Below are 23430 nucleotides of genomic sequence, written 5' to 3'. Positions count from 1 at the left end.
TTTGACTCAGAATAGTATGTTTTTGTCTGAAGTTGTTTTTTTTTTTTTTTTTTTTTGCCCTTGTCCAGTGACAATACACTTGTTGTTAAAGTGTTAATGTTTTAAATGTATGCAGTTTAAAGTTCAAGTTTTTATGTTCTCTAAAGACTTTAATCACCACTTTATCATCATCAGCTGATGTCATGTCTGATTGGGGTAGGCAGCACTCATATGTATCATTTCATGCAGAAGAAGTCACATCACCTGCAAAATACCCATTTTATGTGAGCACACACAGAGCCTGAAGTAGAAAGCTTAACAGAGAACACTGAGAGCCTCTATCATAATAACCATTATTTCAGCTGGGGGTTTTAGGCTTTTTTTTGAGCCAGCTAATCCAAAGAAAGCCTGGGTGGGTTGAACTTCATTCGTAGTATATCATTCTGGTGTCCTTCCCTACTCATTCACTGCCAGACACTTATTCTTGTTGATTGATTGATTGACTTTATTTTGGACATATAAACAAACCCTTATGCATATATTAGCATATTTGTATACACACTGACATGCCTATATACACATTCACACGTACACAGAAATGTGCTCCTACAAAATCAAACAAAATCCCCATGCCCGAAATGTAGCAGGAAGAAGTATGTACTTACTTATTAATCCCTACCCCATGCTCAACACTACAAGTTCACCTTCACCCTGTATGCACTAAGCTCACAAAAATAAAGGAGAGCCAATTAGAAAAAAGTGTAAATATAGATATACCTACATGTGATTAACTTTACCAATTATCCTTTACATAAGGGTTTACATAAGGGTTGGAGTAAAGTTTTGTATGTGTTGCCCCAGACTTCCACACAGTACTCTAGGCAAGGCAATATAAGTGAGCAGTAAAGTAGGTGGAGTGATTTGCAATGCAAAAGATGTTTTGCTTTGCTCAGTACACAGATGCTTCCTGACAGTTTAGTTTGTAAATGTTTTCTGTTTCCAGCAGATTGTTATTATTGTATCAGAGACTTGTTCAATTTCAACATTGTTTATCAACAATGTTACTGTCGCATCTTTTCTAACATTTCCAAACAACATGAATTTAGTTTTGTTTAAATGTAGTGAGCTTGTTTCTATCAAACCATGTTTTCAATTGATTCATTTGTTTTGTGACAGTTTCTAAAAGCTGCTGTGAATTCTCTCCATCACAGATGATATTAGTATCACCTGCAAATAATAAACTGCAATATATCAGATGTTTTACACATATCATTGATGTATAAGAGAAACAATTTTGGTCCCAATACTGACCGCTGTGGGACCCCACAGACAGTGTTCAAGCACTCAGACTGATGGTCAGCAATTTTCACAAATTGCAGCCCGCTTCTCAAATAACTCCTTACCTTCTCCAAGACCACACCTCTAATACCATAGTGCTCCAGTTTATCAAGTAATATTTCATGATTAATTGTATCAAAAGCTTTTTTTAGGTCAATGAAAACTCCAGCTGTACATTGTCTTTGATCTGTATTATTAGTGATACAGATCAAAGACAATGTTTATTCTTGTTTTTCTAGTAAAATTCATTCCAAGAAACTGGAAGTTAAATATTATGTAAAATTTTACAGAACGTGAAAACAAAACTTCGTAACGGAAATTTTATATTGTTTGGACAATATTAAGGGACAAATTTACAAATACTCAATGTATGCTCGGACTGTTTCAGCATTTAAAGCTTCTGTTGAGATTTTATAAATAGCCGAAGTGAAAAATGTGGACTGTTACCAAAGTCAAGAGTGTTGTGGCTCACTTAAAAACCCCAAAATCCCATGGGACCCCCTCCCCCTCACTATCACATTAGTCTGTGAAATTTTCCTAGCTTAAAGAAAAAGTGATTTTTTTTAAATTTTGAAAATTTGATTCAAAAATGTAAACAGCACAAATTGCTAATGCTACACAGTCATGCGTAAAGTGCTAATGCCAATGTATGGCCAACTTGCCACTGAAACACAAACTTCAATACAAGGGCAATAAATCTGGGTCAGAACAATGAGTAATATCACAAACTAACCACCTCCTATTACCAGTTTGAATTCACTTTTTATATAAATAAATACATTTATATAAATATGTAAATATGCATACTTGTGAATTACTTACTGTGTCCCACCTGCAGTACCTTTGTGGCCCAACAGGCCCACACTTGAACCACTGCTTCCTTTCTAGAGTGAAAACATTTGCTAGGATAACATTTAAATGGCTATTTTCTATGAATATAATTTTAGCTCCAATCAAACAGCCTCACTGGAAAATGACAACCAGAGGACAGGACTATAGAGACATTTCCTTCAAGTGTATGAGTCCAAATGTTGGACTGTTCCTTTATCAGTGTGTAACAGTGTGTGTCTGAGAGCAAGGTAATGTCCATGTGTGCATGCTGACAGAGACTGTGCTGCTCTGACCCCCCTCCTCTTTTCAGGGTGGAGCCTGCTGGAGTCCGATGGCTGATCCCAGGTCTGAGGAAGTGTAAGTGTGTTTTTAATGTGATTGATGAAAACAAAGCAGCACACATTCAACCATCTTCAAACTGTCACATCACTCATTCACATCTCTGATGTCAGGAGTCATCATCAAAGTGTCAATCAGTGAACAGATGATGGATCAATAACTGCAGCTGGATTGTGTTTGTTCTCTCCATCAGATTCCTGTCGACTCACAATCGACACAAACACAGTGAACAGAAAACTACAACTGTGTGACAACAACAGGAAGGTGACACGTGTGTATGAGGATCAGTCATATCCTGATCATCCAGACAGATTTGATGACCAGTGTCCTCAGCTGCTGTGTAGAGATCGTCTGACTGGTCGCTGTTACTGGGAGGTCGAGTGGAGAGAACTGGTTGATATATCAGTGAGTTACAGAGGAATTGTAAGGCAAGAGGACACTAATGACTGTGTGTTTGGAAAGAACAATCAGTCCTGGAGTCTGAGCTGCTCTGATGATTATGGATATTCTGTCCGTCACAATAAGGATAAAACATTCATCTCCTCCTCCTCCTTCTCTGTCTCTAAAAGAGTAGCAGTGTATGTGGACTGTCCTGCTGGCACTCTGTCCTTCTACAGAGTCTCCTCTGGCACTCTGATCCACCTCCACACCTTCAACACCACATTCACTGAACCTCTTTATCCTGGATTTGGGTTATGGTTTTGTCAGTCTGCTTCCTCAGTGTCTCTGTGCTGAGTTTAGTGTAAAGAGTGTCCTCCTGTCAGAGAAACTCTGACTGTTGAACAGATAGTTCAGTCTGTACATGTCTGTCTCTTTCACTCACAAACACGTTTTCAGATTCATGGATTCAATCAGTTGATGTATGAAACTGTTCTCAATGATTCCTTGTAAACTTCTTCCTCTTCAGTCCTTTAAAAATGGAAGCTGCCATTATTCCAGGATCCACATGTTGTTTTTCTGTCTTTTTCCACTCAAAGCTTCACAGTGAATATCAGGATGTTGTGTTTCTCTGAAGCTCAGTTCAGCTCAGATGTGTTAGGATTTATTTTTAATTACCCAATACTGACATTTAAAGTTATTATTCCTACTTCTGTTTATTTGCAACTAAACTACTTTCTACACTGTAATAAATGCATATTGTGTGCCCAAAAGTAGCAGGAAGATTTGAGGTCTGTTTGAGTTGCTCATATTTGTGTTCAGGGCCCCAGAAGCTCTGCTACCCCTCCCTAACAGCCTGCTGTGGCCAAGCAGGCCCTCTCAGATCATCCTCAAAGCATACTCATCTTCTGCTCTAGCCCAGTGATCAACCTGTTGCTCATTCAAATTCATGCTTAGGGGTCTCAGCTCATAAAACTGCCTTTTTTGGGTTCATGTACAGGACACCAGTCATCCTGTTTGCCCATTTTGTATTTATACTGGTTATAGGGGTAAATCTGTCCAGTGGACCTAGCCGTAGGCTAACTTGCTTATGTAGCACAGCCAAAAACTTTGGAAATGCAAATCAAGAAAGTGTAAATCTGTCCATGCAACAAGTCCGGGGGCAAAATGGGCCTCACTTTCTCCCTCATATCTGGTCATTCTCCCTCGTATCTGGTCAGTGTAAGTGTGGGCAGTTGTAAATCCTTCTCCAAGAGTACCAGGGGATGGCCTCAAGGAGGTCGTTACTGTCAATTATTGTGATGAATTTTTCTTACTGTCTTGTGATGGATTGAAAATGCCCCGGGATGTTTGTGCCTTTTCAGATTATGACAGTGGAATTAATGACAGTTTTTAATGAATGTTTGTAAATCGCTGACTGTGCACAAAACCCTAGACAAAGAAAGGGAAAGAGTATAAATACCACGGTTAGAAGAGGAGAGGGGAGAGAAGAGAAGATGTAGCGACTGTCTTTGTCCGTGTTGTCCGTTTTTCCAGCAACTACTAAGGCACAACCTCCCGGGAGGGCTTCTTGCTCTTACCTTTTTGCTTTTTGTCCTTTGTTTTTTGTGCTTGTATATTTCTAAGTACTAGTAACTTTTTGCAACAGAGCTTGCTCATCGTCATGGATCATTTGGACAGTTTGATTTTATTTAGACTCATACTTAATCCCTGCACGGGCTCTCTTCGATCGGAGGGAGTGATGAGGAAGCTGGGGCATGATCAACAGGTTCTTTCTTCTTTTCTGTTACTCTGTGTGTGTAACTCAGTCTTCATATGCTACTGTCTATGTCTTTTTAACTATTTGTGTGCTACTAAGATGTCTAATAAACAGCCTGCATCAGAACCTGCTCAACCCTGTGATTTGTTGGTAACTATGGTTTTAATTGGGTTTTAATTTGCGGTCAAAAAGGAACATGGAGACCCCTAAAATGTATCCTACAGATGATTCAGTTCATGTCAGCTGCAGTTAGTTTGCTGCAGATGAGACAAACTGTGATATCAGAGAAGAATCACTGAGCTGCACTGACCCAAAACATCAATTTACAAACTGCTCAGAGACGTTCACACATTATTGTCCAATAAACACAAGTTTGGTGAGCAGCCAGAGTTCATCCTGACATTTATTTTACTGCTGTTAGAATGATGAAATCACAACTAGACTTTAACTTGTCTTCTTTTGAAACTAGATGTAAATCTAATCAGGTCCCAACATTGTACCATTGTGTAGAAACTAGAATAAAAAGTGATTTAAAAAAAAAAAAAAAGTATTTCCTGATCATGAAGAGTCTTCCATTTCCTTAAGTGTATTTGGTACAGATGAGGAGCAAAGAGAGAGGAAGTCTCTAGAGAGGCTCAGATTGAGGAGGCATAGATTAATCCTATGGGTAAATGGTGTATCTTCATATATGACCATAAACTGTGTGCATGTGAAAATTTATTCTCACAGTGTGGAGTGACTAGTGTAACTTGTTTAAAAATGTCACTGAGGCGCAGACATAGTGAGGTTTACTGATGCCTGCTGGAGTTTATCTAAAGTTTAATTTTTTTATTATTGCTGAGGCCAAATTGTCCTCAGCCAAGGTGGTTTATATTAAATATAATAAAACAAAATCAAATTACCACAGTCCAATTACATATTCAGTATATCCAGTGCACATTGTACAGTCTGAAAACTGTTTTCTTCTAACCTTATTATTTTTATTGTGAACCTATTCATTGTCCAAATAAAAAGACTGAGTCTGACTAAACAGTACATTACAGTGAGACAGTCCAGTTTGATCAGCCGAGAAAATCTCTCTATGGTGTTCAAAATATGATGAACATTCACCAAACCACCAAAAAAAACCAATAAATTTGCAATTAATCTCCTTTAACTGTGAAGGAGTTTGATTCTATGATGATTCTTTTTGCTCTCTGCTTGGAAAAATGTCTAAATATTAATATTAATAATAATATTATAAATAATTTGTGGAAAAACTTGACTGGCCTGCACAGAGTCCTGACCTCAACCCTATAGAACACCTTTGGGATGAATTAGAGCAGAGACTGCGAGCCAGGCCTTCTCTCCAACATCAGTGTCTGACCTCATAAATGCTCTTCTGGAAGAATGGTCAAAAATTCCCATAAACACTCCTAAACCTTATGGAAAGCCTTCCCAGAAGAGTTGAAGCTGTTATAGCTGCAAAGGGTGGGCCGACATCATATTAAACCCTCTGGATTAAGAATGGGAGTGGCAGGGGAATAATATGAAAATAGTCCCACCAAGACTGGAGAGAGAGCAATACTGGAAGAGCATAGGAGAGAGATGCAACATATAACTTAAATGCTCAATGGCTAATGGATCTAGGGGCACACCACAGCAACCTCCCTGAACAGGATCCAGTAACCAGTTGTAGACATCCAGCAAAGAGTCTCAAATATGAACAGTTGGACAGCACCAGGCACTTCATGGGCATCTGGCAGCACAAATGAACCAGTTGCTAATGGATACAATACACTGAAGGCCGAATAATCCTTATCCCATAAGGATCCCCAGAAAGGACCAGTAGACCAGAAAAGAATTGACAGAAACACCAGAAGATCAAAAGACCAGCTACTGGTAGATAGACAGTCACTTGAGCCTGCATTAATCTCTGTCTCTCTTCCACAGCATTTCTTTTGTCCTGTCTCCCTGCCCTCAACAGCCCTCAACAGCAGATGACTGCCCCTCCCTGAGCCTGGTTCTGCTAGAGGTTTCTTCCTGTTAAAAGGGAGTTTTTCCTTCCCACTGTCGCCAAGTGCTTGATCATAGGCAGTTTTGACTGTTGGGTTTTCTCTGTATTGTATGGTCTTTACCTTGCTGTTTGTTGCTATCCCCTCCACTGCCTCTTTTCCAATTATACCTACTCAGCGCAGCATGACTCGACTCGGCATGATCTTGTTTGATTTCCATTACAATTAGTTGGCTTAAATAATGATTGAACTAAAATAACTAAGTAGTGTCTGAAGCAGTGGGTTAAAAAATTCAAATAAATTAGATAGAGACACAGAGAGCAGATAAAATGTGAAACTAGAGGTCAGAGTGTTCTCACAGCTGTATAAAGATGCATTAATCTTGGTCTTCAACTATCACAGAATATGTCCTGTACAAGATCCCCGATAAATCCGGGCTACAATAATATGCTAATCTTGTTGTTCAACTATCATGACTTGGAAAATATGTTTTGTACGCAAGTCCCTGATAAAGTTGCTAAAACACTGCATGTATTAAAGTGAAAGGTGAACAGTAAAAATGTCACCCCCCACTGCTTAAGGGAATGAAAATAGCCATGTATCCATAAGAGCGTGGTCTGCTCTGTAAGTGTTTTCCTTCCTGTTCAGGGTTTCTGGGTCGCCGATTGTGCCAAGGGGCTGGGACCAGCTCGTGCACCAACAAAGGGAGGGCTAAAGTCGAAACCATAGCCCCGCCCCCACCTTTTTTTGTGTTGCCGATTGGACGAGCAGTGCCAAGGTGCTGGGACCAGTTCGTGCACCAATGAAGGGAAGGCAAGGTTTAAACCAAAGCCCGCCCCCATCTGTTTTTGAACCAATAGGGTTGTGCATAGCAGTGAAGTAAAGTGTTAGGCTAGCTTAGAGAAAACACTCCTCTTGGGTTGGTTGCAGCTAACTGCTTGCAGACTGCGATTTTCTGAGCTGAGAGGATCCATGTACATGATATTTTTCTGATTCTTCAATATATAAAATCTTTTGCATGAAGACTAAAGTGTTTATGACTCAGTCCTTCACAAGCACAAAACACACCGTAACAAAGCACAAAAATGTCTACACCTCCTCATTCGACCACGGTGTTGGCTTGCGTGTCTCCATTTTCTTGCTGTTGGGTTTTAAAAATGATTCTGGTGTAGGAGTCGCTCTCATGACTCAGCTAGTGACAACACTCCCTGGCCAATCAGTGCCATACTCTTCTTCAATGTCACATTTCCAGAACCCTGGCTGAGTGTGTACTAAAAAAAGTACCTTGTACCAGGCCCTAATGGAAAAGCCTACAAAATGCACCGAGTCGAGTCGAGCCACACAGAGTAGGTACTAGTGGAAATGCGGCATAGATGGATGATATCAAACTGTATGCCAGAAGTGATCAAGACCACTAGGCTCTACAGCAAAAGCATCAGAATGTCATTCAGATTGGAGAAGTGTAGTTGGAGGGAAGGTAGACAGAACTGAGGCGATTCCACTACCTGAATGCAACATTGCTGATGTTGACGAATAGAATAGAATAGAATAGAATAGTATGCCTTTATTATTATTATACAGGATGTACAATGAGATTGGAGACAGCTATAAGTACCTTTCACAAAAAATTGGAATTGAGCATTAAGGCCTGCAGTGTGAACGTAGCCATGAATCCATGAATACATCAGGAAGATGGTCATGACTGTGCATGTGCTTAGTGAATATCATGAGCAGCAGAAATCTGAGAAAAACGAACGAAAACAGGAACCATCATGGAAGGACGGGCCTCTGCATGGCATATAGCACTGGCAGATAGAAGAGGTGCCTGATGTTAAAAAAAGTCCTACCAATGGCTGGACAAAGCTGGACTGAGAGACAGCACAGAGGCACTAATCATGGCAGCACAGGAACAAGCTCTAAGTACAAGATTAACAGAGACTGGAATCTACCGCAAGAGACAAGACCCCAGGTGCAGGCTGTGCAGAGATGCCCCTGAGACAGTCCAGCACATAACAGCAGGGTGTAAGATGCTAACAGGCAGGACATACATGGAACACCAAAACCAAGTGGCCGGCATAGTATACAGGAACATCTGTGCCAAGTATGACCTGGAAGTCCCAAGATTGAAATGGAATATGCCCCCAAAGGTGGTTGAGAATGACCAAGCTAAAATCCTGTGGTACTTCCAGTTACAAAAACTGGTGATGGCTAACCAACTAGACAGCGTAGTGGTGGAAGAAGGTTGTGGTGATAGATGGTGCAATACCAAGTTATGGCAACATCAAGAAGAAGGAACACGAGAAGCTTGATAAATACCAAGGGCTCAGAGAGGAGCTGGAAAGGATGTGGGAGATGAAGGTAACAGTGGTCCCCGTGGTAATCCGAACACTTGGGGCAGTGACCCCCAAACTGGGAGAATGGCTCCAGCAGATTCCTGGAGCAACATCTGAGATCTCTGTCCAGAAAAGCGCAGACCTGGGAACAGCTAAGATATTTCACAGGACCCTCAAGCTCCCAGGCCTGAATAATTGAAGGACAAAGACCACCTGCTCTTCTCTGACCAAAGCTCTGAGCTCCAACCACTCCCATTTGAGAGAGTTGGGCCTGAGCTACAATCATCCAGGAGAGACTGAAGCAGCTGAGACTGGAAACCTCTTCAGGTTTTGTAGTAATATTTATTGCCTCTGGAGAAATTGAATGAAAAAATAAGATGAAAAGTAATCACTGAAACTGTATTTAATATTTAATAATCCCCAAAATAAATTAGAACTCATGTATAACAATATAGCTGTTCACTCTTTATTCTTAAAAAAAAAATATACATATAAATATATATATATATATATATATATATATTATAAACCTTAAATTCAAACAGTGGGGCCACAGCACCACAGCAGCACTGCTTTTTCATGCTCCAGGTTCTGATGATTCCCACCACTGTGACTGTGTCACCAAGTCCTGTTTCCACTGAGAGATTTTTCACTGTCATCTTTGTTTGATGGCCTGAGCTCCTCCCCATCCTGTTTCTGCCTCATGTAGAACATCTGATTCATTTCTCAGTTATTTGATTCCATCATCCAAAGTTTCTCCTGAGTGGGTCCTGCAGGTTCAGGCATGGACTGGAAGGAGACATTAAGAAGACGGCCTGAGAGACATCCACACTCATCCAGCAGTGTTAGGATCACATCTGTAATAGTCTAACTCCATTTAGCAGTAATTTGTTTGTAGTTGAGCTGCATCATTAGGTATGTTATAAAAAAAAAAATTCCCAAGTTCCCAAATGGCTCAAAAATTCACATCACTGTATAGAGCCTTTAAATACAAACAAAAATGACACCATTTGGTTATTAACCATCTGTGTTAAAATTTGTTTACAAATAAGGAAGTTATGACATTTTAAGTGAAGAAAAAATAGGAAATTTTCTCCCACTGTTTTACTGCTTAAGTGAAGAAAGTTTGTGATCTACAGCCATAACTTCCATATTTCCCAACAGAATCAAATGAAATTTGGAATGTAATTAGTTTTTAGTAAGGACATGTCAGTGCAATTTTAAACCAAATATTTAGTGATTAATCATAAAATATCCTTACAAAAATCACAGATTGAGCATATAATGCATTAAAATGTATAAATGAAATTATAATAATCAATTTAAGATGTTTTTACAGCATGATGATGCAATATATAGGAGATTTCATCAGTATGTGTTGGTTTAATCGGGCAGAAATTATGTTCATTTTTTATTGATTTTCCAGCGACCCTGAACTAGCCGGTCAGACTTCCTAAATTCCGGCGCTCCAAAAACCACTTTTGCATCTACAGATTTTAATGAAACTTCATCAACAGAAGGAAAAAAAACCTGGATTAAATTTCTACATACTTTTGAATCAATCCTGTATGTCTGAAGTGTGACTTTAGGTTAAGTGAATTGGAGCTGAATCTTCGATGCATCCAAGCGGACTGAAATCTTACACCAAACAAAATAAAATGAAAACGAGGCAGAAGAGGAATTCCTCTATGTAATACCAGAAATTCAAAGGGAATAACCCCTCATTAGCCATTCAAAAACCCTAATTGCAGAGAGACCCCTGTGCTGTAGTTGAATGCTGTGCACGCAGGAGGTTTGGAAAAAATCAACTGAGCACATAATCATAACATTCCTACATTCATATCTGCACAGCAATTCAAGTCTCTCACTCACTGACCTCCAAGTTCAGTGTGACTGTTAGAATACACTTGTAGAAAAAAGTGTTTACATAAATTGTGTAAATTTATGTAAACACAGAGTAATTCCACTTTACCTGTGAGCTCTACAAACTAACACTGATGAACACTAAACACAAAAGTAGACTCACATTCATTCATGCTGGACAGAGATGAAGGGTTCTGACCTGAGCCAGTTCCACCCCGACCCTCTCACCTGATTTCTACCTGTTCTAAAATTCACCAGTTTGACTTCTGTCATAGAAATCTGATAACAAGGAGAAGTAAGTTCCACACTGACAGGTGCAGGAAGTACTGTTTCAGTGTTGATCATGTGACGCGTCCCTTTAGACTCAGACTGATACGAGTAGTTTAGCTGCAGCTCTGACACAACAGTGCTGCACAGCTTCATTGTTCAGGTGTGACAGAGAAAATGATCAGTTTGTTCATCGCTGCTCCATCGAACAGCTTCAGACTCACATGAACACTGAAGCTGGACACAAACAGCCTGATACTGTGGATGATTTCAGTGTGTCTGCAAACATGTGACTAATTCAGCTGATTGAGTTTGACTGTGAAACCACAAACTTCCATCAGACATTTCAAACTGATTCAGCACTTCTCTAAAACCTCCTCTCTGGGTGCTTCCTTCCTTATTACACTTTCACTTCATTTTCCTGAACTTGGTGTCAGATGATCGTCTCTGTGTGAAGCTCCGTGTGAAGGTAATGGCAGCAGTCTGTGACCTTTAGTCTTTGTTTCCTTGTTAGCATCAGCTGAGTGCAGCTTAGTTCCAGCAGAAATAACAGAAATCTGCTGCTCCACAGTTCACAGTGACAGAGACACAACTAGAATTAGACGTGACAAAGGAGGCCGACCAACAGTTCATCTGACATCGTGTGTGAGTGTGAACAGGAACTGGGACTAAGAATTCATATTTGTCATCAAAATATCAGAGGTATTTTGTATTTTACCTGGAAACTGTCTTTAAAATGTGGATTTGCTTGTCGAACTTAAAGTGCTGAACATTTCTCCATCATTTTCCTTCAGGACTGCCTCAAAGTACTTCTGCTTTATTTTAGTAGTTTTCTTGTTCTGTAGTTACTTCAGGCAGTTACAAACTTTATCTACAGCTTCCAGTTCTCCCAGACATTTAACAAAGATGTCCTAATTTGAACTATTGATGAGCTGAAATGTTTGAAAATCTTGTCCAGTCAAAGTGAATCAGCATGTGTCAGTAAATGCATCATGTGACTCTGTCTAGAGGACTGATAGTAGCTGACACTGAGGTGAAGCAGCTGATACTTGGACAGCTCACACGATGAAAGGAGGATTTCAGTTGATGTGCACATGAATGATGTGTGTTTCCTCTGCAGGTGAAGGTAGAAAGTGTGTGTGAGCTGATGTGAGTTCAGCAGCATGGATCAGTGTGAGGACAGAGAGGAGGGAGTCCCTCCCTCTAAAACCACTCTGTGTGGGGAACATGAGAGCCAGACCAAAGCTCAGAGGTGAGATGACCATCTCTAACTGTCCATGACTCTTCTCCATGTCACAGCTCAGCACTCACATCACTGCTGCATCATTATTCACAGGAACCAACCTGAACCTGAACCTGAACCTGAACCTGAACCTGAACCTGAACCCAGCTGTGTGTCCTTAAAGAGCGATGAGTCAAAGGCAAATATTGTTGATTTCAAACAAACATCATCTAGTGCAGAGTAAGTGTTCTCATTATTCACATTGGGCTGAAAATATTCAAGAGCACAAATTGTTCTCAAATACATAAAATGACTTTATTAATATCTATTGTTATTTATTATGTTTGTACTTGTTTATATATTTTTCTTTTCATTTATATAAAACTAAAATAAGAATTACAGACACAATAAAATTGAATTTTAAAACTTTTTTTCTGTCAAAATCCATCACAGTTCAGACTTTCCTGAACCTGAACCCAGCTGTGTGTCCTTAAAGAGCGACCAGTCGATGTACATGCCTACAGCTTTTAAAGAAGGACAACGTTCTGGAGCAGAGAGGTAATTTAAATGTTGTTCCTGACTCAGTGTTTCTGAATAAATTCTCCATCATGTTTAATGTCAGCTCAGCTCTTTTTCACACACATTTCTGTGTTCATATGTGAAGCGGTGTGTGTTGGAGTTTGTTGCACAAACACAGCAGTCAGAGTGTAAAGAATGGATGTTGTAGGAGGTGTTTGTGTAGTGAAGAGGCTGAGTGTCTGTAGGACTGCAGCTGCTCCAGATGGGGGCTCCTTTGAGCTTTGGTTTAAATACAGTGTAGGCAGGAACGTCACTCAGGTGGACTCTTGTGTTGCTGGATGGAGGATGCTGTGATGCTACATGAGCACTGCTTGATGTCCTGAGAAGTTTGTCTTCCTGAAGCTTTATGGGTTGATATTAATTCTTACTTTGCTAAAACTGTGCACCATATAACTATGAGAAATGAACTTTGCCTCTAAGACTGAAACAGGTTTCCTGGAGAAAAAGAAAAAACTGATTGTCAGTTTAGCTGAGCATATTACAGGTGATTAATATATTGGGTATGTTTATATAGTGGGTAAGCTTTCATATTTTGCTTTGTTATGGATTTGTGTTTATTAAACAGATATTGTACTTTGTTTAAATGTTCAAAATAAACTTCCTCTCTACTGATGACCAATAGAAGCTGGTCAGCAGGTGATGAAGGTGAGCATGTTTTAACTTGAGCAGGAAGTAAAGCCATTGTTAGGCCACTGGCAGATGATGGGAGATCAGCTGTGATTGTGAGCATCAATGAACTGACCCTCTCTGCTTCCTCCCTGTTTCTGCAGAGTGCTCAGGTGATTTGATTTCCTGAACTCCACCAACATTTCCTTGGTCAAAGTTAAGCTGGTAACACCAGTCTGTGAGATGCCTGATCTCCTCTCTCTGGGCTATTTCAGCATTTTTTGATATCAGGCCTATTATGGTGATATTGTCATTAAATTTGATGCTGGTAGTGTCAATGTGGGAGCAGTCATGAGGGAACAGGAACACGACCCTGTGGTGTGCCGGTGTTCAGGTTGACGGTGGATGATCCTGATATTCTGGGGTTTGTTATTCAGGAAACCCAGTATCTGTGTACACAGGGAACTGCCTACGCTCAGTTTGTCTAATTGTTGAGCCAGTTTGTGAAGGTTAACTGTATTAAAAGCTGAGCTGAAATTCAGGTCCAGCTGTTTAAGAGACGTGTGGAGAACTGTGATGACTGCTTCTTGTGTTGATCTGTTTGTCTGATAAACTCACATGAATCAAGATCAGCAGGCATCACAGCCTTTAAATGAGAGCGGGACAGTCTCTCCAAACATTTGATGATGAGGTTAGAGCAACTGTTAGAGAGTCATTTAAGGTAATTCACTGTATTTTTCTTTGGTACCAGGATGATTGTGGCTGATTCAAAGCAAACGGGAAGTTCAAAATTGGTAAATATCTCTGCTAACCGGTCTGTGCATAACTTTAAAAGAGCTGAAATGTGAGCGCTGTCCTTCTGGCTACACACAGTGCTGAATTAGTTTTATTTAATGTATATTGTTTTAGGCACACCAGGTAGTCATGCCATATTGCATTCTTTTTTCTTTTTTTTTTTTTGGGTCACACAGAATACTTTATTAATCCTGGGATCAGATTATTTTTTTCACAGACACTCGAAATATAAATATGAGACAGAAAATGTAGACTATGCATAGAAAAATTATGAAAACGAAAGCATTCAAAGTTAAATATTAAATTAAATATTCCAAAGTTTACATGTACAATATAAATAAGAGATTCCAAGTAAAAAAAAGTCCAGGTTAAGGATGAGGTGATTTTCTGTGCTGAAATGAGTGTTTTGCTGAATGTGCTCCTGTAGCTGTTCAGCATGAAATGGAGAGAGTGTAATGGACTGTTTAATACTGACTGCAATTTAGACAGTGACCTGAAACATCTGTCAGAGAGTCTAACTTCATGTCCACATTAGTGACCTCACAGATCAGTTTGTCTGTTGTTGCCCTCTACCTTCAGTCTGCAGCCCCGGGACATACCAGAGAGAATGGTGCTGGACACCACATTCAGAACATTCTGTGAATCATCCAGCAGATGTTAAAGGATCTCAATCATCTCAGAAAACAGAGACAGCTTGGGTCCTTCTTGTAGAGTTCCTTTAAGTACAGAACTAAGTCTTGACCTGTCGACAGGACAAGACTCAGATGTACCTAAACAGTAAAAGATGCCGTCTAGATGCCATCACTGTGAACAACCATCATTGAACAGATGTAGTAGCTTATGACACCAGCTGTCACCCTTCTATAATCCTGTCTCAAGATTCCTTCCCAGCTGCCCGAACCCACACTCGCACCTACCTTCAGGTGATCTAAACGTAACAGATATCTATTAAAAAGAAGAGGAGCTATAATTAAAGAGTTAAATAATTAACTCATGACTTGTAAGTTGTCTGAGATCAGGGAGCTGACCTGTGAAACTCAATCACAGATACAGAGAGACTACCTTCTTCCAGAGGGCTTAAGCTGAAGCTAAAGGAAAGCTGTTGGGACAAAACCAACCTGAGCTAAAAGTTTTAAACAGCTGCAGATTCTCAGTGGGATCAACAGGACTAGTAAAGCTTTACCACTAAAGTGAATCCTCTGATTCACTGCTCACATTGAAACATCACTCTGTGGACCTTTGGAGCTTGTGTTTGACTCTGTATGGACAAACTTGATGTGAACTAATGCTTCATGATTCCCCCACAGAAAAGTCCAGGAGAGCTCAGAGGTTCCCAGGGGTCAGTCTGCCCAGCAGCATCAAACACATCTGGATTCCATATTTATGGTTTGTACAAAAACTACTTTTACATTCAGTTTTGTTCAGTCATTTTCATGCTGCACTTTGTATCCCAGTGGGTTGCAGTCGTCAGCAGTTTTTCAAAAGCTGTCTGAAAAAATAAATGTGTTACAGGCTGGAAACCTGTACAGGGGGTACCCTGCATTTCACCCTTGAGACAGCTTTGATAGGCTCCAGCCCCCCATGACCCTGACAATGATAAGCAGGGGTGGATGGATGGATGGATGGATGCCAAGATTTATTTTTAGTTTTCATTTTGCTCCATGAGGTGCAGGATGAGATGATGATGATGATGATGATAATGATGATGATGATGATGATGATGATGATGAAGGCTTGCATTGTCCACGTTTACTTTTTTGACGATGAGTTGCAAATTGGACACACCATGCACTAAGATGAGATCTAATGAAGATTTTTGCACAGGTCTTGCAGCCATATTGTATAAGTGGTGTCCAGCTTTTATTTTGAAATTGAATTTGAAGATAAAATAGAAATAACACATTCTCAACCACAGCAGTCATACTGTGTTTGTGCAACGTTATAACATCACTCCACCACAAACATACAGTAGCTGAACTTATATGCATTATTCATACTCATACAGGCATCTCTGTTCACTTCAGCAAAGTCCAGCACTGACATTATAAAGTTATTCCACCTCCATTCACAAACAAAACAAAATGAAAAAAACTGTAATTAATTTATTTAGAGTCCAGCCTGTCTGATATAGAAAAACATCAAATTCATCAGTTACTAAGAATATTTCTACATGCAGATGTGTTGATTTCATCACTTTGCTCCATGTCTGTTTATAGATGGCACCATATCTAAATTTATTTAACAATAGAGTGCACCAATAAACCGAAAAGTAATTTATATTTCACTGGTGTGATTTTTATGAGTCACAGTTTTTCCAACATTATGGGAAAGGAAATGAACATTTCAGGGGATATTTTAACTCATTTAATTTCACTTTGCAGATTTCCTACAATTAGGAAAGAGCATCAAATCCAAAGTCAGAGCTGATGTCATAAAGTTAAACTGAGACTGCATTTTATACTTTACTTTTTGGTTTCAGAGACCCAAAATTGGTCAGATTTGATTGCATTAATATTGGGCGCATTTTGGTAGTGTGTCCAACATGGATCTGATGTTTGGCTCTATGATTCAGTCTGATCGCGTCGTTCATATAGTATTCTGTTCCAGCTGCTGGAGGACAACATCATCACTTTTGTGAAGAATGAACTGAAGAAGATCCAGAAGGTTCTGGGTCCAGATTACCCAGAATGCTTAGAGAGTCATGGGGAGGGTGACACGTCCTTGGAGGGTGAGGATAAAGAGCAGAAGAGAAGCAGAGAGGCTTTTGTGAAGATCACACTGCACTTCCTGAGGAGAATGAAGGAAGAGGAGCTGGTTGACCGTCTGCAGAGCAGTAAGAGGATTTCTCTGAAGGTTTAAGCTGCTGCAAAAATCAAATATTTACTAATGTCTCCATGGTAAATGGACTAGCTCTTAGTCCATTTACTAGCTCTGAGTAGCGCTTTTCTACTCAGTCAGAGCACTCAAAGCGCTTACACAACATGTTTACATTTACCCATGCACTCACATTCATACAAGCATTTCCATGTTTATACTAAGCGCTTTTAATTAACTAGCATTCACACACATTCATACTCCGACAGGATGGTCGGAGAGCAACTTGGGGTTAAGTATCTTGCCCAAGGATACATTGGCACGTAGCCTGGAGTAGCCAGGAATTGAACCGCTGACCTTCCGATCAGTAGGTGACCTGCTCTACCTACTGAGCTACAGCCACCCCTGGATATTGAAAGGTTTGATATTTATTATATAATAATCACTTATTTTCAGAAATGTTTGCTCCACCCTGTCAACACGAGCTTAAAGCTCAGCTGAAGAAGAAGTTCCAGTGTGTGTTTGAGGGGATCGTTAAAGCAGGAAACCCAACCCTTCTGAATCAGATCTACACAGAGCTCTACATCACAGAGGGAGGAACTGCAGAGGTCAATGATGAACATGAGGTCAGACAGATTGAAACAGCATCCAGGAAACCAGACAGACCAGAAACACCAATCAGAAAAGAAGACATCTTTAAAGGCTCACCTGGAAGAGATGAACCAATCAGAACAGTGCTGACAAAGGGAGTGGCTGGCATTGGGAAAACAGTCTTAGCACAGAAGTTCACTCTGGACTGGGCTGAAGACAAAGCCAACCAGGACATCCAGTTCATGTTTCCATTCACTTTCAGAGAGCTGAATGTGCTGAAAGAGAAAAAGTTCAGCTTGGTGGAACTTGTTCATCACTTCTTTACTGAAACCAAAGAAGCAGGAATCTGCAGCTTTGAAGACTTCCAGGTTGTGTTCATCTTTGATGGTCTGGATGAGTGTCGACTTCCTCTGGACTTCCACAACACTGAGATCCTGACTGATGTTACAGAGTCCACCTCAGTGGATGTGCTGCTGACAAACCTCATCAGGGGGAACCTGCTTCCCTCTGCTCGCCTCTGGATAACAACACGACCTGCAGCAGCCAATCAGATCCCTGCTCAGTGTGTTGACATGGTGACAGAGGTCAGAGGTTTCACTGACCCACAGAAGGAGGAGTACTTCAGGAAGAGATTCAGAGATGAGGAGCAGGCCAGCAGGATCATCTCCCACATCAAGACATCACAAAGCCTCCACATCATGTGCCACATCCCAGTCTTCTGCTGGATCACTGCTACAGTTCTGGAGGATGTGCTGAAAACCAGAGAGAGAGGAGAGCTGCCCAAGACCCTGACTGAGATGTACATCCACTTCCTGGTGGTTCAGGCCAAAGTGAAGAAGGTCAAGTATGATGGAGGAGCTGAGACAGATCCACACTGGAGTCCAGAGAGCAGGAAGATGATTGAGTCTCTGGGAAAACTGGCGTTTGACCAGCTGCAGAAAGGAAACCTGATCTTCTATGAATCAGACCTGACAGAGTGTGGCATCGATATCAGAGCAGCCTCAGTGTACTCAGGAGTGTTCACACAGATCTTTAAAGAGGAGAGAGGGCTGTACCAGGACAAGGTGTTCTGCTTCATCCATCTGAGTGTTCAGGAGTTTCTGGCTGCTCTTCATGTCCATCTGACCTTCATCAACTCTGGAGTCAATCTGCTGGAAGAACAACAAAAAACCTCCCAGACAGAGCAACACCTCTACCAGAGTGCTGTGAACAAGGCTTTACAGAGTCCAAATGGACACCTGGACTTGTTCCTCCGTTTCCTCCTGGGTGTTTCACTGCAGACCAATCAGACTCTCCTACAAAGTCTTCTGACACAGACAGGAAGTAGCTCACAGGCCAATCAGGAAACAGTCCAGTACATCAAGAAGAAGCTCAGTGAGAATCTGTCTGCAGAGAAAAGCATCAACCTGTTCCACTGTCTGAATGAACTGAATGATCGTTCTCTAGTGGAGGAGATCCAACAGTCCCTGAGATCAGGAGGTCTCTCCATAGATAAACTGTCTCCTGCTCAGTGGTCAGCTCTGGTCTTCATCTTACTGTCATCAGAAGAAGATTTGGATGTGTTTGACCTGAAGAAATACTCTGCTTCAGAGGAGGCTCTGCTGAGGCTGCTGCCAGTGGTCAAAGCCTCTAAGAAAGCTCTGTGAGTTATCATAAAGTTTTATGCTATAAAGAGAGCACTTTCTTGTTACCAGAAAAATAAATGTTTTTTTTCAATGTCTTTTCAGACTGACCGGCTGTAACCTCTCAGAGAGAAGCTGTGAAGCTCTTTCCTCAGTTCTCAGGTCTCAGTCCTGCAGACTGAGAGAGCTGGACCTGAGTGACAATGATCTGAATGACTCAGGAGTGGAAGTGTTGTGTTGTGGATTGAAAACTGTGAACTGTGAACTGGAAACACTGAGGTCAGCAGTCTTAAAATGTTCTATGATTTAAAAATTGGTTCTGTAGTTAGTCAAAGTTTGAACAACTATGTCTGCTGGGATTTTTCAAACTATCTATTATTAAACTTTAAGTGATTTCAATTAAATTCTAATTTGACTGGAAAAAATTGGAAGAAAAGTCGGCAGAGAAGGAATATGCCAATTATTTGAAAAAAGACAAAAGAAAAAAAAACGATGGTTTGTAATCATATTTGCTTCTGATGTTCATAATTTCTTGCACTGAATACTTTGAATAGTTGTCTATTTTACTTTCATCATCTCTTTAATATTTTAGTCTTTTTTATTACCCAGTGCTCTCAAAACTAATACACAATCCCCTTAATCTCAGCTGTGTTTTATGTAGGTTTTGTTAGCTGTAGACTTTCATGTTTAATGTTACCTTTTTGGTGCTAAATGTCATTTCATTTTTAAAATATATGTTTTGTAGAGGGATTCTTATGTCTAGTCAACTTCATGACTTTTCTCTGAGAGTATGTCCTGTGTCTGCAGGCTGTCAGGCTGCCTGATCACAGAAGAAGGTTGTAAGTCTCTGGTCTCAGCTTTGAGCTCCAACCCCTCCCATCTGAGAGAGCTGGACCTGAGCTACAACCATCCAGAAGAGGCAGGAGTGAAGCTGCTGGAGCAGCTGAGACTGGAAACTCTCAGGTATGGAGAGGCAATTCCACCTTGGCCCAGGCCTCTCCCTCTCTCTTTGTGGAGTTTGCATGTTCTCCCCGTGCTTGCATGGGTTTCCTCCAAGTACTCTGGTTTCCTCCCAAAGACATGCACTTGGGATTAGGTTAATTGGCTACTCTAAACTGCCCATAGGTGTGAATGTGAGTGTGAAAGGGTGTTTGTCTCTCTGTGTTAGCATTGTGACAGGCTGGCGACCTGTTCAGGGTGTACCCTGCCTCTCGCCCGACAGCTGGGATAGGCTCCAGCCCCCCTGCGACCCTGAACAGGATAAGCGGAAGGGAATGGATGGATGGATGGATGAAGGAAACTGAGATATTTCTAGAGTGGGTATCTGAGGAGAACATTCCCAGGAACATTAATCTCTGTACAGAGTTTGGTTCACAACACCTCTGGGGAAAAACTGTTAGCCTAGCTCTAAAAAAAAGTGTAATAATAAATCATTAGTAATACTTATTGTTTGGACTTTTGGGTTATGGTAGCCATCTAGTAAGCGCCTAGCAGCACTAATATGCTGCTGCTTCTGAGAATTATTACTGAAAAACTTTAGTCTGCTAAAATGTTTAACATTGAAATATAGTCCACAAATATCACATAATATTCTCTCCACTTTAAAAGCTACTTTTATTATTAATGATCAGTATCATAGTGGAGCCATGCTTTGACTAAATTGATTTATTGCTGTGACAGCCAATCCAACGACTGCTTCAAAAACCTGACAGATCCAGGATCAGTCCAAATTTTTACCAATTTGATCCACAAATGAACTGAAGAGCATGTGAAAATGTTGGACAGTTCCTTTATCAGTGTCTAGCAGTGTGTGTCTGAGAGCGATGTAATGTCCATGTGTGCATGCTGAAAGAGACTGTGCTGCTCTGACCCCCCTCCTCCTTTCAGGGTGGAGCCTGCTGGAGTCCGATGGCTGATCCCAGGTCTGAGGAAGTGTAAGTGTGTTTTTAATGTGATTGATGAAAACAAAGCAGCACACATTCAACCATCTTCAAACTGTCACATCACTCATTCACATCTCTGATGTCAGGAGTCATCATCAAAGTGTCAATCAATGAACAGATGATGGATCAATAACTGCAGCTGGATTGTGTTTGTTCTCTCCATCAGATTCCTGTCAACTCACAATCAACACAAACACAGTGAACAGAAAACTACAACTGTCTGACAACAACAGGAAGGTGACACATGTGGAGGAGGTTCAGTCATATCCTGATCATCCAGACAGATTTGATGACCGGTGGCCTCAGCTGCTATGTAGAGATGGTCTGACTGGTCGCTGTTACTGGGAGGTCGAGTGGAGTGGACTGGTTGATATATCAGTGAGTTACAGAAGAATCAAAAGGAAAGGAGATGGTTATGACTGTTTGGTTGGAAGGAATGATCAGTCCTGGAGTCTGTGGTGCTCTCATTATGATGGTCGTTACTTTTTCTGTCACAAAGACAAAAAAACATCCATCTCCTCCTCCTCCTCCTCCTCCTCTGTCTCTAACAGAGTAGCAGTGTATGTGGACTGTCCTGCTGGCACTCTGTCCTTCTACAGAGTCTCCTCTGACACTCTGATCCACCTCCACACCTTCAACACCACATTCACTGAACCTCTTTATCCTGGGTTTGGATTCTGGCTTGGTCAGTCTGGTGCCTCAATGTCTCTGTGCTGAGTTGAGTGTAAAGAGCGTCCTCCTGTCAGAGAAACTCTGACTGTTGAACAGATAGTTCAGTCTGTACATGTCTGTCTCTTTCACTCACAAACACGTTTTCAGATTCATGGATTCAATCAGTTGATGTTTGAAACTGTTCTCAATGATTCCTTGTAAACTTCTTCCTCTTCAGTCCTTTAAAGATGGAAGCTGCCATTATTCCAGGATCCACATGTTGTTTTTCTGTCTTTTTCCACTCAAAGCTTCACAGTGAATATCAGGATGTTGTGTTTCTCTGAAGCTCAGTTCAGCTCAGATGATTCAGTTCATGTCAGCTGCAGTTAGTTTTCTGCAGATGAGACAAACTGTGATATCAGAGAGGAATCACTGAGCTGCACTGACCCAAAACATCAATTTACAAACTGCTCAGAGACGTTCACACATTATTGTCCAATGAACACAAGTTTGGTGAGCAGCCAGAGTTGTTTTACTGCTGTTAGAATGATGAAATCACAACTAGACTTTAACTTGTCTGTGGTGGCATTTGGACAATTAAATGATCCTTTAGAAACTAGAGAGAAATTTCATTATTTGACATTGTTTTTTTTTATATATTTTGTGAAATTTACTTCCTGTATCACCAGCTGATGTAAATTCCTGACTATGGAGCACATGTTACACTGTTGTAACTTCATTGCATGACCTTATTGTGTTGTGTTAGTCAGATCTGGCTCAGCAGGTTTTAAATGTTTTGCTTCAGCAGAGAATCTGTACAGTACTAAAGTCAAAGTGTGTAACTTGGATCAGCAATATTTGCTGAATGTGACAGTTTCAGTGATGTAGCAGGAACATCATTTCCTGTTCCTGGACTTCAGTTTTCTAGTTTGATTGTGAGTCTGTTCAGTGTCAAAATAATAAAGTGATTGTGATTAAACCGTACATCAGTGAGACTCTCCTGTTTGATCAGCAGAGAAAATCCCTCTATGTGTTCAAAATGTGCTGAACATTGACTGAAGCTCTAATAGAGACGGAGAGAGATCCTGTATCTGCTCCTTTGTGGGAGGAACAGGACGAGCACTGCCTGATATAGAAAAGGACCTCCAGCAGTCACTGGTGTGAACGTCTCTGAGCAAACAATCAGAAACAGTTTCCATGAGGGTGGCCTGAGGGCCGAATGTCATCGAGTGGGCCCTGTGCTCACTGCCCGGCACCGTGAAGCCAGCTGCTGTTTTCCATAGAATTGGCAGGTCCACCACTGGTGCCCTGTGCTTCTTCCAGATGAGAGCAGGTTCACTCTGAGCACATGTGACAGACATGAAAGGGTCTGGAGAAGCCGTGGACAGCATTGTTGCTGTAACATCATTCAGCATGGCCGCTTTGGTGATGGCTCAGTGATGGTCTGGGGAGGAATATCCACGGAGGGACGCACAAACCTCCACAGGCTCAGCAAAAACACCCTGACTGCCATCAGGTATTGGGAT

General features: G+C 40.9%; 1 protein-coding gene across 1 annotated transcript in view; it reads left to right on the top strand.

Annotated features, from left to right (window-relative positions):
* Nucleotides 1-21970, top strand: part of LOC115797929 (NLR family CARD domain-containing protein 3-like) — a 38525-nt gene extending 16555 nt beyond the window's left edge. The window contains exons 7-10 of the mRNA XM_030754517.1: nt 19416-19589; nt 20118-20273; nt 21198-21244; nt 21420-21970. Of these exons, the coding sequence (XP_030610377.1) occupies nt 19416-19589; nt 20118-20273; nt 21198-21244; nt 21420-21970 (928 nt within the window). The remainder of the gene's footprint in view (nt 1-19415; nt 19590-20117; nt 20274-21197; nt 21245-21419) is intronic.
* Nucleotides 21971-23430: the final 1460 nt, after the last annotated feature.

This window comes from Archocentrus centrarchus, chromosome 2, assembly GCF_007364275.1.
Source record: "Archocentrus centrarchus isolate MPI-CPG fArcCen1 chromosome 2, fArcCen1, whole genome shotgun sequence".
NCBI classification, from domain to species: Eukaryota; Metazoa; Chordata; class Actinopteri; order Cichliformes; family Cichlidae; genus Archocentrus; species Archocentrus centrarchus.
Note: the sequence above shows the minus strand (reverse complement) of the source record. Positions and strands in the feature narration are given on the sequence as shown.